The sequence below is a fragment of the Micropterus salmoides genome, unplaced genomic scaffold (genome assembly GCF_014851395.1).
Source record: "Micropterus salmoides isolate LMB-PRFRI ecotype aquatic unplaced genomic scaffold, ASM1485139v1 Ms_hic_scaffold_15, whole genome shotgun sequence".
In the NCBI taxonomy this organism is placed as follows: Eukaryota; Metazoa; Chordata; class Actinopteri; order Centrarchiformes; family Centrarchidae; genus Micropterus; species Micropterus salmoides.
This window is the reverse complement of record NW_024040596.1, coordinates 5,807,397-5,825,585: the sequence shown is the minus strand read 5'-3', so window position 1 is coordinate 5,825,585 and position 18,189 is coordinate 5,807,397. Positions and strand designations below refer to the sequence as shown.

Here is an 18,189-nt window from a genome sequence, read left to right as displayed (position 1 = left end):
GACTACTGATAGGGCAGAGATGGAGTCAACAGAGGAGAGAAACAGTGAGAGGAGGAGGAAAGGGAGGGAGGGAAAGAGAGTTCGGATCCAAGGGAAAGTAGAAACAGAAACGCTGCAGGTGTGTGGAGTTGGGCATTCTGAATATCATTAGCTTGACAGCACTGGCTGTCACAGGTGAAGGACATGTACACCATGTGCTCACAGTGAGATCCCAGCAGCTGAAGTTGTATATGGTCCAGGTTAGTCTAGTGCTAGTGTTAGTCTAGAGAGCCGTTTAGTTCATTTTAGAACAGTGGAAGTGCTGACTACGCCATGGCCCTTCTTACCAACGGCTGCCAGAATCTGGGCTCCTATTACTGCCTGATCCGACGCAGGTTCAAGAGGAGGCGCAAGAAACGCTCCGAGCGCAAAGGTAACCCTCACAGCAGCAGATCACGCTCAGTGTTGCTGAGCTGGCTTGTTGCAGACTTTGTAATGTTTTGTAACTGGCAAGAGAGGAGAGCTGTGCATTTGCAGTAACAAACCGTTTGTTTCACTTATCTGTCAAGTTTGAAGTTGTTAATTGATCTGTTGTTTCTGCAGACAAACACTGCTTTTCATTCTGAAGGTTTTAGTTGTTTAGTAACCCTACACAGCACGTTATCAATGAACTTCAGACGCCTCAGTGGTTTATTTTACACTTCTCTACATGGTGTACATGTAGAGAAGTTTCATTTGATTTACATTTATTTATTTTGCTTTACAAAAATGCATTTCTTCTTGTACTTTCTCAAAAAATGCATCTTGTTAAAATTACGTTAAGATTTTATCACACATTAGTAGGAGGACGTCGTACTTTTGTATTTCTATTTTATCATGTAAATTTCTTATATTTCTGTTTTAAAAATGTGCCAAAGAAAAATACGTTCTCAGATTATTAAACTAGGTTAGCAATTATATTTAGTCTTCTGAACTTTCAAGCCAATCTTTAAATGACTGACCATATAAGTTGCATGTATATTCATATATTTAAATGCAAAAAAAAACACCTATAAATTAAAATTAAGCAAGGAAGTCTTTCTTATGTGAGCATAAATACAAATATTGACCTGTTTTACTCCAATGCTATACAAAGATTTCTGATGTAAACAAATCTTACATCAAAACATTTGTTATGGGTTTTTTTTAAGATCAGTTTTTCTGCATTATGGCTTTTATTGACAGGAGACAGTGGAGATGGACAGGAAACATGGGGAAAGAGAGATGGGAAAGATATGTAACAAAGAAACCAACTGTGGACAGCACAATTATTGAATGTATGTGCGTCTTAACCAGTTGGCTCCCGGGCAAACCATCAAAAAGCATGAAGAACTTGACTCTTGTGTCAGCATGTGTATTAAAAAAACAATCAATCAATATTAATAATATTTATTAATTAACAGAGACTAGGTTACAAAGCTGGCTTGTTCTTTGATGATGTGCCTACCTTTTTTAAATGCCAGCCATACAATACCTCTACATTCAATGCTTTGATTCAACACACATTTTCTTACATTTGTGTGTCCTGCTTAGCCCCTCTCTAATAAAGTTAAAATTATTTATGTATTTAGTAGGGACTCTCATAAATGAGACGATCTCTTCTTTGCCCCCTCTCTCTCTGAGTGAGACAGGCCCGCGTCTCGGTGTAATTGAAGTCGGGTGACGGGAGCCCCACAGAGGCTCTAAGCTTTTCTCTCCTGAGTTTGCTGCTCGGCTCTGGGGATTAGCCTAACAGCAAAGGTAGTAATTACTTAGGTGGCCACAGCTCACTGGCTGTATTAGCCATGTCTCAGCCAGTTGCTTTGACGCCCACCACCCTCCATACCCCCACCACCCACAGAGTCCATTCATCGAAGTAAATCCAGCACTGCTGATGCTGCATTTTGAGCCCCCCGATTCGCACTCGAGCCCTGCTCACTCAGAGACTGACTACGTCCATCAGCATTACACAGGTCTGTTTCCAGCCCTTTCACTCTCCCTTATCACCATGGGAATGAAAGTGGGACTTTTTCACTATACTGAGAGAAGTGATGACTAAGCGGGACTTTGGACCAATGTGGCTCTCTCAGTCTGCTTTAATGCCCCGCGCTGGAAGCCTCCTGATAAGTTGCTTACTACTTTAGCTTCAGTGCCCAGTGGGTTTGAAGCTAATGCTTGCTATGAGGATGAACTCACATACTTAAGACAATCATCAGTAAAATAATGTTACAAAAAACATCTCTCCTCTCGGTTTCCTTGTCAGTGAGGTCCGAGTCAGCGCAGCACCACCGGACTGGGTAGTCCATTAAGTGTGTGTTCCACAAGGACACTTCAACATGTCGATACGGGGCTTGACCAGTGTCAGCTGTTTGAGCAGCCAACAACCACTAATACACATCTCAGCTCTGAAAGCATTTCATATGAATGTATGTGGATCTAAAATACTGTAGGTATTGTAGGTGAATGTAGGTGTAGTTTTAACTTCTAGTCTAATTAGCCAAAATAAGTATCAAGCGTGTTATATTTGCTTTTATATCCTTATGCATTGATTACCTACCTCAGTAGTCAATCTATACCTTGGTTTCAAGTTGTACACCGGGTGTTTTGCGCATGTACCCCCCGAATGTTGGCTTTGTTGAACCAGGTTGGCCGCTTTCACGCCTGTAGTTCGGTTCATTTGGTCCGAACCAAGTGAAAAAAATGATTCTCTTGCATTTTACTTCTGGCCCGGTTCATGTTCGCACTGCAGTTTTACAAACGAACCAAGAGAAGTAACCATGACGTTACACAGACTTACAGGTAACTTGTTGATTGGACAGCTTTGGCGATCCCGTCATCCTGTAACATCAGAACCCATGTGGGAAAATCAAACTCCGGTTACTGACAGAAGTTTATACAGCACTGTAATGCTTCTGATCTGTATCACAAAGAGCTCACAAAGTAATAATGTATTATAAGCATGATTAGTAATTTTAGACCGCAGATTGACCACGTAGCCTATTATGAATAATAACGTAATAATTCAGGGCTTATTAGCCTATAGTAGACTGTGGTATAGCTGTCACAAATGTTTTATGGACTTAATGAACTGACAGGTTAGCGGAGAGCTATTTACCGTCCTTTTTTAACAGACTTAACCTATAAATCAGGGAAAATAACTACGCTGACAAGTATATGTTGCCAGATGATTTTCATAAACAGAGCCTATACTTGGCTTATACAGATCAGTTATAAGATCACTGAACACATTTCGCAGTCAGCAGATGGATTAATTAGTGGTTTAGCTTTTGAAATAATGCTCAGATCACGTCTGCTATCATAAAATCTGGTGGTTGGTTTGTTTGCTTTCATAAGCAAACCGCACCAGAGCAGCTCGACAGGTGTTACTTTCAGGGTGGCCAGTTTTTTTTACTGTCTATAAAGTTTAGGTTAAAATCAGAGGATGGTGCCTTACATGTAGTACCACACAATAGTGAAAGACCTGTCCTGCATTCAAAAATTTTACTTAAGAATAAGTATGTTAAAAAGCAGAATATACTCAATAAGTACTCATTATGCAGAATGGCTGATGGATTAGTGTCTAAGCAGCTTCATGATGTTGTAGCTAGTGGAGGTGAAGCTACTAGTAACTACTTTATATGCTGTTGGGCAGTTTAGTCTTTAATTATATTCTATAAACTGATTTGTGTCATGTACATTTTGGATGTAAAATCTGAATCAGCAAAGAAGCTGTCAAAAAATATTGTAAAGTCTGATATTTCCTCAAGGACCTTCAAACCTTATTTTTAATGAACTGATTTCCACCAACGACAAGCCTTTTTCACGGAAGACATTTTCACACGTCATAGTAGGAAAATCACAGGCGTAAATATTATATAGTTAAAGGAGACCTATTATCCGTTTCCATATTTTATGACTTATCTACAATTTTGAATGTTCATGTTAAACATTGCCAAAGCTTCAAATAAGTATTTAAAAGAAATCCATGTGAGCCAAAACCCCAGATTTCCTCCTGTTCTGAACGCTCTGTTTTGAACTGCTTTTTCTACCAATGGCTCCGTTTGACGACGCACAGAGCCAGACGGAGCCGCTGTTCCATATATGGTCATTTGCTCCGTACGCTCAGTCTGTCTGTACCGCCAAGCGACAACAGCAGCCTGGTAACATGCTTCAGGTCTCGGCCAATCAGAAGACAGTGGGCTTTGAGAGGGGGGGCCTTAAAGAGACGGGAGCATCTACAGCTTGTTTCAGACAGAGGCTGAAATGTAGGCCTACATGAAGAGCCAGTATGAGACACACAATCATTTTTTTGAACTTTGATTCATGCAGTGCTGCAATACAAGAGTCACAGAACTACAATATAGGACTGGAAAAGCAGTTTAATAGGTGTCCTTTAATGATAACATAAATCTATTTAGCTGCTTCAGTTTCAGAGTCCTTGTATTGGTTTAGGTCCTGTCTCACTGTCTCACTGTCATGGCTGACTTGGAAACTCAAACAGAACAGAGCCATCATGAAACACCTGTGTGTTTTTCCTACTATGAAAGGTCAAAATGTCTGCTGTGAAAACGGCGAATTGATGGCTGTTTGAACTTTACGTCTCACTTCAGTGTAATGTTAGCATTGGTCTTGAATAATCCCTGTAAATGCTGTTTTATCTTCTCCTGTCATTGCTTTTTGTAAGCCTTGCTATAATATTTTGTAACATTGCTTTTTAATTAATCTTTTAGTCTTTCGTAGTAATTTCATATACATTGTAACCCGTGACTCTGTGATTAGTTGTATATACTTACTATACTATTATAGATTATTTATTGATGGCATAACCATGTAGATGGTCATAATTTAGAAGCAAATGACTATACAGTGCACAGCGATTTCCAAAATGCTGAACTTAAGCATATCTTCCAAGTGATAAGTTCTTCAATGCATATCTCATAAATGTGCCAAGCCATGACACTCTGTAGACGATGCTTTCCAATGGGCCGTAAATGAAATATGGAATATGAGGAACAGAGGCGTTTTCTGCCTTGCCAGCAAAAATCTCCAAAATGAGCTTTTGTAACTTGAATGGGGGGGCAGAGAGGGGGATCTGCACCGCCTGACGCTTACAATCCATCGCCCTCGAAGATACTTTCCCACAACAAGAGTCTCGCATTTTCTCTTCTTAGATAACCTCACATCCTTCCTCCCTTTTGCACATTACCTTCTCAACCTTTCTCCCCTCCCTCTCTTTCTTCCAAAAACCCCCTCTCTTCTTTTCTTACCTTTTCTTTCCTTCATTTACGCCTTTCATTATTCACTTATACATATATTCATGCACTGGTTGACTTTAAGGAATCTCAAACTCATCATTACCAGTTGGAATAATCTAGCCTCTGAAAAAGCTCAGACAGACAGGTTTAACATTTGTCAACAGTAACAACGGAAAGAAAATTGAAAACATGGTTACATTCATTTACCTAACGACATCAAAAAGTCTGTTGATTATGAGCAGTGCCTTATTTAGTGGCACAACATTTTCAGGCACCACAAACACAGTGGCACTCACGTCACGATAAGAAATTAGTTGTGTCTGCCTGTCTCATTGTAATTTGCCTTGATTAGCATGCTGCTAATGACTGTAACAGACTGACAAGGGGAGGAAAAAAACGATTGTAGCGAGAATGCACAAACCGCCGAGGTGTGTTTAACTGGCTGGGAGAGACACTTTGTGGCCCTAGAGATGCATGCAGGGATTTGTGTTGGCTCTCTTTATCACCACAGAGATATACTTCGTTAGTGTAGATTCATAGTCGGTGTATCAAGTGTATATTGATACTGAAATGTTTTGCTGTTGCAGCTGATTACTCCACTGCTCTCATGTTTGGAATTTGTAATGCAACAGGACATTATGGTGATGAAAATGTGATTTTCCCAACCACATGCGTTACGTTGAAACCCGTGCCAGCGATACAGAGAAAAGGATAATTCAGACTTCAGGATCTTACCACAGAAAGAGCTCTATCACAGTTCATGTTGCTTTTTCGTGAGATGGTGTAGCCCTCGCGGTTCTCCTGCTCTGTCTCAGACTGTACACCTGTCCTCCCCTGTCCTCTCCCCTTCCCATCGCTTGCATTTGAGCGTATGAACACTATCTCCCTCCCTCTGTCAGCTGTCACAACCTTTTTCGTCTGGGGGAAGTTCCTCAACCTGTCCTCTCCCTGCTGTCCATCAACGGTTCCTCTCTGCCTGACAATAGCAAAGGCACAGGGTGTGAAATTCAGCTCTTGGATGACTGTGTCGCAGGCACACACAAATCCACATGGATACGTTCGTGTCCTTGCACAGCATTTATTTTCAGACCCCTGCCCCCCTTATATACACCCAAACACATCCCTCTCTCCTTGCAGAGCGGGTCCCAGTGTGCCTAACCTGGCCTTGAATGTGACAAACGGTGTTAGCTGTGAGCACCCTGGGCATCCAGGCGAGGAGAACGGGAGGACAGAGGAGAGGATTGTGTAGGAGGTTAGATGGACAGAGAAAGGCAGAGGGAAAGAACTGACAAACACACTTTCAATGTTTAAATGTAAACAGCTGCACTGAAAAAAGATCCCATGCATGTTGCTCCCAAGGGTTCCCATGGCTCTCCCTCCTTTAAGACATTAGCTACGTGAGATGGTGACTTGTATCTGATTCTGCATAAACAACACAGCAGGAGTAGAGACAGCGCTGTTGGAAAGAAATGAACAAACTAGGAAGAAATGCAGTTTTAGGGCACTGTCAAAGTTAGGTCATTCATAAAACTATGGCATCATATGAAATGAAATGTGTTCTGGCTGTTTTGGCTCACAGGTTAGCTTAGCTCTTCTTAGATTGTGTAAAATGTACAGTGCTCTGTCTGTGAATGCTGGTTCTGTTGATTTGTGTGTGCGCACGCAAGCACAGGTGTCTATACATCTGCATGTTCGTGTGCACATGTGAGTTTTTGGGAGTTCCCTACCTGCGTGCTCTGTTGGGTGCTTGAACACTGAGCACAGCAGTTGTGGTCCACTGTGAGGCGGGCATGCTCACACACACACACACACACACATTCACACGCTCCCAAACACACTCAAACAGAGTCTCTTTTCCCCACAGGCGCTCGGTGCCTATGCTGTGTCATAAATCAGAGCTGTCAAATAGATTTTACAGTTTCTAGTGAAAAGAGGAGAGGCAGCCACCCAACAACCTTGAAAAGATGGAAGAAAGCAAAAGTAGAGGAGTTTTATTATTATTAAACCTGATACCTGGAGCTGAGGAAACTATAAAGAGTGACGGGACACTTTGAAGTGTCCATGAGACACAGACTGAAAGTTTTTTGCTGGGGGTAAACAGCATGATGTGTAACTGCAGTGACCTGTCCTTTTATTCAACCCTTGGCTTACAATATGTCCATATCAACACATTTTTGGTGATGAAATTTTTTTTTTTTCTCCAGCAAAATAATAATTAATGCTTATGTTAGCTTTTTCCGACTGGCTTGTAGCTCCTTCTGGTTGGAGGCAAAACTGTTACTGAAGCCACGAGCTGTTTTACTTACAGGGACACGTCACCAAACAGCTTTACTGACATTACCAAATTCAGAAGGATGACACTGACCTATTGAACTGAGGTAAACAAGCAGCAATTGAGTAAAAAACTCTTTGGAAGTGGCTAAAAGGTTATCCATCCTATTTCGCTGCCCATGTTTACCACTGACACGGGGATATACTTTTCTGCGCTATTACTGATTCAGTATTTGAAATGAACATTGAACATTTATTTATCACTTTAATTATTTAAGTACAATAATTAAAACCTAATTGTGACGCAATTGAGTTTTATCGAATAGGCCTTGAATCAGAGCATATTGCATTGTTCCAAATGGATCTGTATCGTTTTTGTATCAGATCGTGGCCTGTGTGTCTAAATACGTATAGAGCCGTTTGAGAGGGAAAGATATACACACTTTGTGCCAAGTGTGGTAAACCAGTGTGTCGCAGACTGGCCTTGCAGAAAGAATTGATTGGGGACTTGTTTACTCCATCTGAGACACTAGGCCCATGTTTTTTTACTGACCTTAGCAAACATAAATACCAAGCAGGTGTCTATTTGCTTCTTCAGTGACCTGAAAGTTTTAGTTCTAAAGAAAGGGCGAGTTTTTTCTGTGCCATCTATTGTGTGGGCATTGTAGTTTTATGAAGAAGACACCGTATTCCTATAGGCATATTTGTGTACTCTCAGTTTTAACACACAGATTTGCACATCTCTTACGTGGATGTTTGATTCTTACCTAAAAATCAAGAGGGAAAGTGTTCATTGTCTCAGATGCCTTCCTCATCCAAGCTCATCCAGCTAAATTCACTGATTGGAGGAGGCTTATTGGATGTCAGCGTCTGAATGGCTGCCTCTTAATATGCAGAGTGGAGAAAAGCATGTACGTCCAGCAGTAGGGCTCGGAAGGCAAATCGCTTCTGGCAGCCTAATTCGCTGGTCATTAGAAGGGCCAAATTGAATAATGGACTCTGAAGTAAGTGTGTGTGTGTGTGTTCGTGTGTGTGTCTGTTTGATGAGACAGGCTAAGTTGGGTGGCCGTGCTCTGTGGCCCCCTTACCTTGGCCCATCAGTTTCAATCAAGCAGCACGACAGGCACTCCCCCTCTCTGCCACGACCCCTCTCCATTAGATCACCGGCTCCCACACGTGTATTCCATTACGGTGCATTACCTGTTCAGTGCCTGGAGACATCACCTGAGGAAGCAGCAGAGATGGAGAGAGAGATGGGGAAGGTTCTGACTTCACACACACACACACACACAAAAAGCTGATCCCATTTCTATTAAGATTCTTTCTCTCCCGCTTTGTTGAAGTAATCACTGGACTGCCAAAGCTTTATTGGGGAAGGTAATGGGATTGTGTGGGATGGCGACAGTAGCAGTCACTTACCTAACCACATACATGGAGAGTTAACAATGATCCCTGGATTCCTCCTTGTATCCTTCTCTGTCTTTATTTTCTATTCCACTCCCTCCTCATTGCCGCAACTGCGGAATTCATCAATCTATTTATTGTTCTTTTTCCTTTTACAGGAAAATCACTGCACTCCTTTGCTATTGTGCATGACTGTAGATCATATAGATTAATGTCTAAAACTGTCTGGGCTTGGGTTGCAGAGGATTATCAGATGCATCATTTTAATTCGTTTTGACAGGAGTCCACATGTAACCCTTTATTTGTGTGTGGATTTTTATAGTGTACAGGTCTAATCTCTGGGTGGGACAAAATTATGACCTGAACTCTGTCAAAATAAATCAAAATTAGTGGTGAAATGCATCACAAAACTCACGCTTCAGATCGAATCACGGTTTTGAGTCACAGAATCGGCTCAGCAAACGATTCAGTACTCAGTTTAAAATAATAAGTGCAACATGATGCATGATACCTTCTTCCTTAGTGATAAAATCATCACATCATCAAAAAAAGTAAAAGCATACAGTAACAGTTCTGTCCACCACCCTTGTCTCTTCATCATGATACTTTACAGCAAAGTCAAAATGCTCCCATACATGCAACTTGAGTGATGCGGGAGGCTTTTCCGGTTCTTTCTCTCCTTCGCTAAACAAAGCTCTGCACTTCTTCTTCCTTTCTTCTACTTTTTACAGCGTGACATTTTGTTGTGATTCAACATACCCTGTTCACGTGAACACACAACTGCTTTTTTTTAATAATCAAACAAACCATTGCTTCAGAGGAAAACACAGTATGCATGTGTATTGCCTTTATCTTTTCACTGCAACTCTGCACTGCAATTTACACTTTGAAACAGCGTCAGTAAAACAGTTTTTCATACTATGATGGTTGAGTCAGCAGAGTGGAAAGATGAGCCGAATGAGTAAATAAAGAAAGATACAGCACGTTTTTCATTTGTTTTCTATGCTTCTGTTTTTGTTGACGTCACTTAAAATAAAGCACAACTTGGTTATTTGCCAATGAAAGCAAGAAATCCTCATGGTTCTGTATCATACTAATATCAACAGACAATATTTTTAAATGAATGAATAATTTAATTCCTAAATTCCTGTCCCCCAGCAGCTTCATTTCAAATACAATTGTAGTAATAAATATATAATAATATAAAAACATTACATTGTTCTCACCACATTCTGGTGAGTTAGATAGGTCTGAAATGGCTTGAAATATGATTTTATTTTTTTAGAGTACAGGAAGAATCAGCCAGGAATGGATTGGAGTGGTAGCGCGACCCGGTGGGCCTATCAGTCTGTGTTAGGGCTGCTGAGAGGGCTGTCTCATAGGCGGGCTCTGCTGCAACGGCCATTTCCCATGGCCATTTGTCTCTGTCCAGTTTCTTTCCCTTTCCTTGCGTCCTCTTTTTTCCTTTCATATCCTTTTCCCCCTCATCTTCGATTCCTCATTTTAGACTCTCAGTCTTGTTCGATCTGTTTCACCACCAAAACCCTCCTGTTTTTTCCTTCATTTCCAACTATTCTTCTTGGCAAACAAGTTGTTTTTCCTCTGGCAATGGAAAGTAGTACCATTTACTAAAAACCACACACACTACTTTCTTTGTGTGCTTTTCATTCTGTTTAATAGTTGGCTGTGATTGGTTAGTGAAGGATTTTGAATTTTGGATTGTGAATGAGAGATGCTGCTGTCACTCATCAGCTCACTCTTCAGAAAGCTGTAGTGTCAGTTTGTCAGTTCACTTCCCGCTCCGCTTTCTGGGTTGGCTTTAGAAAAACACGACATTTACCCAAATATTTTCCTGTGATAGTCGTACACCAGGGAACCAACACAGTTATCTAATCGTTCTGGCATTCACTTTACTATGTGTCAAACTCTACACCATTTGCAACTGCGCAGCTTAAACAGACCATATAAAGCCATTACAAGCAGATGTTTATCTCTGGTTTCCTTGGAGGTGAGAGTTGTTGGTCCTGACCTCATTTTCCACCTAAGACTATATCTGTCCTCAAACTGTAGTTCTCAATTTAAACAGAGAATGAATAGAATTACCGGGAGACCGTGGTTTGTGGGTTGGCGAGCAGTAACAGTGTGGTCTATTGTATGTGTAAGTGTAGGGAGGACAGGACTGGTGTATGTTTTTGAATTATGTTTAGGAGCAAAAGTACAAAAGAAAGAATTAAGCAGGGTGCAACAAGTCCTCCAAATTAAAATACAAAATATGCCCTCTTAAATGACACATAATGATAATGAGTGTTAAATGTTTTAAATTTTATGATGGTTAAGGTTGGTTAGGTTTTTCAAGACCGCACCTTCGACCGTCTTCGACTGTCCATGAATACGTGAAGCAGCATGAACACGTGAAGTGAAAATATCCCGGAGCACTTTGTCTAGACGGCAGCACCCCAAATCGTGTCCACTTTTCGTCTCCACACAAGCACGGCACAGTATCAGCACGAGGACACGTAGTTCTTCACCGCCTTCATTTTAAAAGTAATTTCTGCCTCGCTGCTGTCATCGTAACGTAACGTTACTCCACGTGTCAACTAACGTTCGGCTGTTTCATATTTTCTGTTTATTTAACAGCCACGTATGAGCGAGAAAACAGCCGAAATTACAGATGATCTGTGACTGTCTGCACTGTCTTTGCAGAAATATTTTTGATTATCATACTGCATTACTCAATACTGAAATAAGTTCATGTCAGAAACAGAGTTTGAAGTAAAGTAGTCTAATTAATGTCTGTTATTGTTATAATCACAACACATCAGTTGCGTGGAAATTTGATTCATTTTAAAATCCGACGTTTTTTTGACCCATTGATCCACCTATAATAACGTCACCTGACTTCCCCCTTTGCTCCCATGATAATTCCTACAACCGCTAGAGGGTTTTCTCGCTTGAACATGAACACCTATCGTTTAATGGGACTTGCTTAAAGGATCAATAGTGTCGTTCTTCTTGGAAGGCCGCTCTCGCAGGGTGGGGGTAATTATTGAATTGGGAAATGAGCTGTGGTCTCCCATGTTAAAGTCCGATGTTTTGTTTACCCATTGATCCACCTATAATAACATCACCTGACCTTCCCCCTTTGCTCCCATGATAATTCCTACAACTGCTAGAGGGTTTTATTCCTTGAACGTCACACGTGTCATTTAGGGGCATTTGCCTAAAGTATTGATGCCGTCGTTCGCAAGTTGAGGGCTGATGCAAACTAAAGCTGTAGCGAAAAGATGACACCACAGATCCTACGCTACGCAAGTTTATATCATCACAAAAGTGTGGTTTTGTGTCATTTGTTGCATTACTATCAAGTATCTTTTTGTCTGTCTATGTCTGTATGTGCGTGCATTTGTTTCTGTGTCCATCTAAATGTGTTTATTCACACTCTGTGTGTGTGTGTGTGTGTGTCGCTGACGTCGGCCGTCTGCGACGTGTCGCGCCCAGAGGCAGAGCAGTCGGTCGTTTGTGGCCTCGATGGACCCAGGAAGCGAGGGCAGCCATTTAGCCGCAGCCTCGTCTGTGGCCCACCAGCCCTGCTCTCCACCATCCCTCCCCCTCCCCCTGGCTCTGCTAGCGCTGGGGGAATCATAGCCACTCACTCTGATGATTTATGACCACACCTGAAGCCAGCCAAGTGTGTGTGTGTGTGTGAAATTATTGGAGGGAGAAAAAAAAGACAAGTAAGAAAGAGTCTTGGCTGTATGTGTGTGTGAGAGAAAAATAAGTTTGGTAGTAAAAAGGTGTGTGTGGGTTTAGAGAAACAAAAGATAGGAAATGCATCAGGACGTTTTCAGCTTCAAGCAGAATGATAAAAAAAGTGAGGCGCTGTGTTCTTTTGAATTACAGTTTTTTATGCACACATAGTGGGGAATAGTGTATGTTGTAAACAGAAGTGTCAGCGTGTGTTCTTCACGTGCGGGGACGCCATTATTTCTCACCTGGCCTTTATGACTTGGCCTCTCTCCTCTCACTCTTCCATGAACCTTGACTCTGCCAGCCTTCTGAAATGCAATCTCCCATAAAAACCCATCAAATAAAAAATTCATATTGATACTCTCTGCCTCTGCTCTCTCCACCTTTTGCCTTCTCTCACCATCAGCAGTCTATGATGATGAACGACCGACTGCCAGATATTAAAGCCTGGAACACAACAAAAGACCAATTCTCTTCTTTTTCCACACTCTCCATCCCTGCTGTTCTGTTTTCTTAGTTGACTAATTTCCATGTTTTTCGGGGAAACAGAAGTCCATAACATTTGCATTGTAGGCATTCAGCCGAGCTTCTTATCCATATTGAGATGCTAAAAATAGTTAATGAGCTTGTAAACTTAACAGCCTTAACGTTTAACGTCCATTCTGTAATTCTCAATTAGAGTTGCAACGATAATTAGTCGACTGAATGAAAATTAATTAACGACCATTTTGATCGTGGAGTAATTGTTTTAAATCATTTTTAAGCAAAACAAACTGATTCCAGCTTCTCAAATGTGAGGATTTGCAATTAAAACAAAATTTAAATGACTGAAATAAAGTGTAGCAGATGTAGCCCTACTTCTAGTTGTCATGTGTTTTTGTAAGGTAAATCACACTGAAACTAAATCTGAGTAGTGCACATCTGAATTAGTGTGTGTGTGTGTGTGTGTGTGTGTGTGTGTGAGGGCACTGCCCATTTTTTCCTCTTAACTCCCAGCTGAGCCTCTGTACTGGTCCATTACCCAACAAGTCCTGGATTTCTACCGCGAGCCACGATACCACCCCAGAGAGCCTGTCAGACCAAGCGGTCAGTTAAGCAAGCAAGTCGTCTGCTGCAAATGACTAAAGGGCTCGATGCTGTGCATGTGATAATCGCAGACACTTTAAATAAAGCGCTTTCACCTTTTAATATGATCAGTACAGCAGCCAGCCCTTTTCTATTTTTTTTTAATTCTGATAGCTCTAACATGAAGCTGTACTCTCAAAAAGTAATGGGAGGTTTAGTAATCATTTAAGAAAAGGTTTAGTTCAAATAGGCTTTTATGCTCATTTTAACAGCTGTAATTAATTAGTCATGAATTATTAATCTACAAGCAAATTCATACCAGCTGACATTTTACACTTGTGTCAAGTGGAATAGTAAGACTTTACTTTAAGAGTCCTTATTTAGCATTTATAAGCTGTTTGGACGTTTAATAACTAATTTATAACACACTATAAAGTAGTTGTCCTCAGCTGTTTGGACGTTTTTATATTTAATGTATTTGTATTTGTTAACCATTATAACTTGTCTTATAAGTACATATTTTATATTATTAACAACTGTGTTTCTGTATTATAAGTCGTTATCTGTTGGACACCAAAGTGGAGGCTGGTGCATAAACATTGTATTACATAGTCGTAATACAAATACATAAATAAACACTTGTATCTGTTTATAATTACATTTTTATAAAGTTGTTATAAAGCATTTATCATGTGTATATACTGCTTATAAATGTTAAATAGGGGGACATAAAGGGGGGTGAATGTAAAGTATCCTCAACAACATGGACAACTGGATTAAAACACTTCCCTTTTTCTCTCCACACTTTCCCTGTCTGCCTCTTTACTATACACTGTTAAATAAACACAAAAAATGGCAATAAATAAATAAAATAAATCCCTCCCCACCCCCCAAAAAAAGAACCTGCAAACATGACCTAGGAATGACTCTCAAATCTGTTCAAGAACATTTGGTTGAGGAATCGCAAACCAGAGAAAATGTTAAAAAGAAAAAATAAATAAATTGCTGGAATGATTGAATATATATTAAATAGGTATTTCCTTTCATAATAGTGGCTATTCAAAGTAGGGTTTAGAAAGGTCAGTGTTTTTGTGTTGTAACAGGAATCCATCACAAGTGCTCCAGTATTGTCAAACTCTACAGCCCTGCGCGTTTTACAGACCTCTTACGTTTTAATATGTTTTTTAGCTTTAGCATTACATACCTGTGCTTGAAATTTAATTTACATCAACTGCTGTGCATCCAGGCAATATAATATTCAACTCTATAAAAGGGGGTTGGGAGGTTACAGAACAGAAAATAAATCACAAATGTAACACACAGTCAGAAAATCATTAAGGTCCTGAATTATAGAACTCTAGACTACAACACGATTCCTGGAAATAAGTGAGGTTTTGTTTGGGTTTCCTTTAGCAGCATGGAGATCTAGCTCACGGAGAGATAAGTACGTACATGGCTGTATTAGTGCAATGATGCGTGTTTTTGACAGGAGCTAAGCTGCGGCTGTTTTTAGAGCCTGTCTTGTTGCTGTCAACACAGCAGCATGACGGGCTTCTGAAAGTTGGAAAGAGGAGGCTTTTGTCTTGTAATAAGCTGTGAATGTAGTCTGGAGGACAGTTGTAGATTCCCTCGCTGGGCCCAAGCGTTACATGGTGTCACTGAGGCTTTTTGCCAACACTGCAGGCTGAAAAATGATGGGAGGCGAGTAGTCCTCAATGAATTGAACACTAGTAATTTCATCCAAAATGTAAGATGCAAGTGGATTATGTACATTAGAGTTGAGTGAAATGGGTCTGTCTGCATTTTACTGTCAAATTGTACCATTTAATTCCAAGCATGCAGTCGATTCGTGGCCTTTTCTTAATAAAAGTTTGTTTTCAATTACATTGGACCCCACAGAGCTTGAGTGAAAGGTGAAAGATTGAAGTAAAGGAGATAAGTGTTTTCAATGCCCAAGTGTCTTCCCCAGTGTCTGTGTAATTACACCAAAGAGCAAGGCTTTTACGTGAGATCACACTAGAAACCCCAGTTGACAGTCAGACCAATCAGAGGCGATCATCTTGTCAAGGGACCAATTAGACACCATCACTCCATCAGTGGGCCAATCGCCATGTTATCCTTGGCACAAATTACATCTGTGTCAGCTTGTGTCCCTGTTGGCGGTATTCCCACCAATACATTGTCTTTTGTCAATGTTTGCCCTACAGAGTTGCCATCATCTCATCTAAACAGGAGGTTTACATGTAAACATTCAGTGCCTTCATAATTACATAGATATAAAACACAAATCAGTGAGATGAATGGGATGCCCTTCCGACATGTTTCATCAGTAGGATACATGCAATATCAAATCAGGCATGTCAAAGATAATTGTTCAAAATTGTAGACAGCTAAGCTAAATAGAGGGACAAATAGAAGGTGTGGACATAGTATAAGCTAGAGTGCAGCAGAGAGGGGAAATGGTAAGTTAAAGATGCTTGTCCTCCCACCGTCCAAAGACATGCGGACTAGGTTAATTGGTGACCCTAAATTGTCCTTATAATAATAATAATCTTTATTTGTAGAGCACTTTTCAAAAACAAGTTACAAAGTGCTTTAACAAGTGTAAAGACAATAATACCCAAAAGACAATAATACAAAAACAATACAAGATAAAAGCATGAAAACATTGAAAAGACTAAAATACACAAGGTGTGAGTGTGAGCGTGAGTGGTTGTTTGTCTGTGTGTGGCCCTGCGATGGACTGGCGACCTGACCAGGGTGTACCCTGGACAATCCCGATGTCAGCAGGATAAGCGGTTGATGATGGATGGATGGATGGATGGAAACATCAAGAACCTGTTCAAAGAATAAACAAAAGGAAATGTGGAAAAAAGCCACTGTCAGGCGCAAATAATGCCACTAAGTATGTTAGTGAAGGACGTGAGCCAGAGTTAGGCATGTTCAGAGCGCACAGCTATGTGATCCGGGCCCCATGTCAGAAAGCGGGTTTATGTTAAGCCTGAGATGAGGGAATATCTGGGTTTTCTCCCCTCCTGTGGAGCCTGAGGCAGCTGTCTCCTCATTCATACTGTTGATATCAAAGCACTTATCAGAACGTATTTATATCTTAAAAAACTTTAAAATCACAGTTGGATAGGCTATTAATTTTTTACCCAAACATGATCTTGAACATGACCGCTTTCATGATCAATCTGTCATCGATGTATGGAGTTATCTCCGCACATCATGGATTTATCCTCAGCACAGAATAAAATCTCTGTCCGTCTTTAGTTACTATAACTCTGTGACTCTGTGGACAGTTGCACTGAAAACACGTACTGTGAGCTACATTACTGCAGTAATCACTGTTTAAACTAAAACTGATCAATGAACAGTAATCTTTCATATTGTAGTCGCACTGATTGGAACATTCCCATCGTATTTATCATAAGCCTACTGTAGATGATGTGACTATTTCTGAGTGAGCATGACTGTGGTGCAGCTGAAACAAACAGGCCTGAATGTAGTTTAAAAATGAGTTTTTCATTTTACCTGCTGATAGTCTGAATGGGTTTTGACAGCATGAATAAAATACGAAATGAGCAAGATTTTATTAATGTAAACGATGTCTAATCTATAGACACATTTTCCACTGCAAAATAAGAATTAATAGGCTAACCTACTCGGTTCATAATCAGGTAGCCAATTGCTACCGGTATTTATTCCCGTCGGGTTACAGCTTATTAAATATAGCAACTATAGTAATCTCGTTTCTAGAGATCTCCTTATATTGTTATATTGTTTTCAGTTGTTTACGTATCACCCACTTGCCTGTTTCTGTTGGTTGAAAATCCCTTTTGTTAAACTCCCTGAGAAAATAAATAACTTTAATATACCAAAACCATCGGGTTTATGTTGCTTCGGAGCTGGGTCGTAACACCTTCCTATTTAAAATTGAATGTAATGGGCTGTAGGAGAATTCCAGCTCTTTATCATTCATTAGGAAGGAAATTCCAGTCTGGTAAATGATGAATGAGCAACGCTGTATAGTACTATTGTTAACGTATTAATCCTTCCTCCACTCCTGCGTTTTAGAGCCTATCATGGTCCGTGTTGGCACGCATTCATATTTATTTATTATTTATCCGTTGCCATGGTGAATTGTAGTATCGGAGCTCCAGTGACGATTACAGTCAGTCAACTCAGGATCATAAGTTAGTTGACACTGAGATACAGTAGATAAAGAGAGATCAAGCACACAGGAGACACAGAACAAGGAACTTAGAACAGCACATTTCAGGCTACAAAGTAAATATACAAAGGGGTGAATAAAATATAGGGACAGTTTAAGCTACTCAGTGTTATAAAAGCCAGAGTGCTAAGCTACCAGTAAAGGTAACAGGAAGTGATGTGCCAGCCTGGATTGGACCAAATAAAAAGGCTGAATGAGCGTTAAGGTGCACTCTCT

At 40.5% G+C, this 18,189-nt stretch overlaps 1 protein-coding gene across 3 annotated transcripts in view; it reads left to right on the top strand.

Annotated features, from left to right (window-relative positions):
- The window catches only part of adarb1b (adenosine deaminase RNA specific B1b), a 120,168-nt gene that overhangs the window by 78,754 nt on the left and 23,225 nt on the right, over positions 1 to 18,189 (top strand). The window contains exon 1 of one of the 3 annotated variants that reach the window (XM_038720120.1): positions 82 to 412. The exons of the other annotated variants lie outside the window; for them this stretch is intronic. Within the exon in view, the coding sequence (XP_038576048.1) occupies positions 313 to 412 (100 nt within the window). The 5' untranslated portion in view covers positions 82 to 312. Of the gene's footprint in view, positions 1 to 81; positions 413 to 18,189 lie in introns of those variants that run through there. 3 annotated transcript variants of the gene reach the window in all.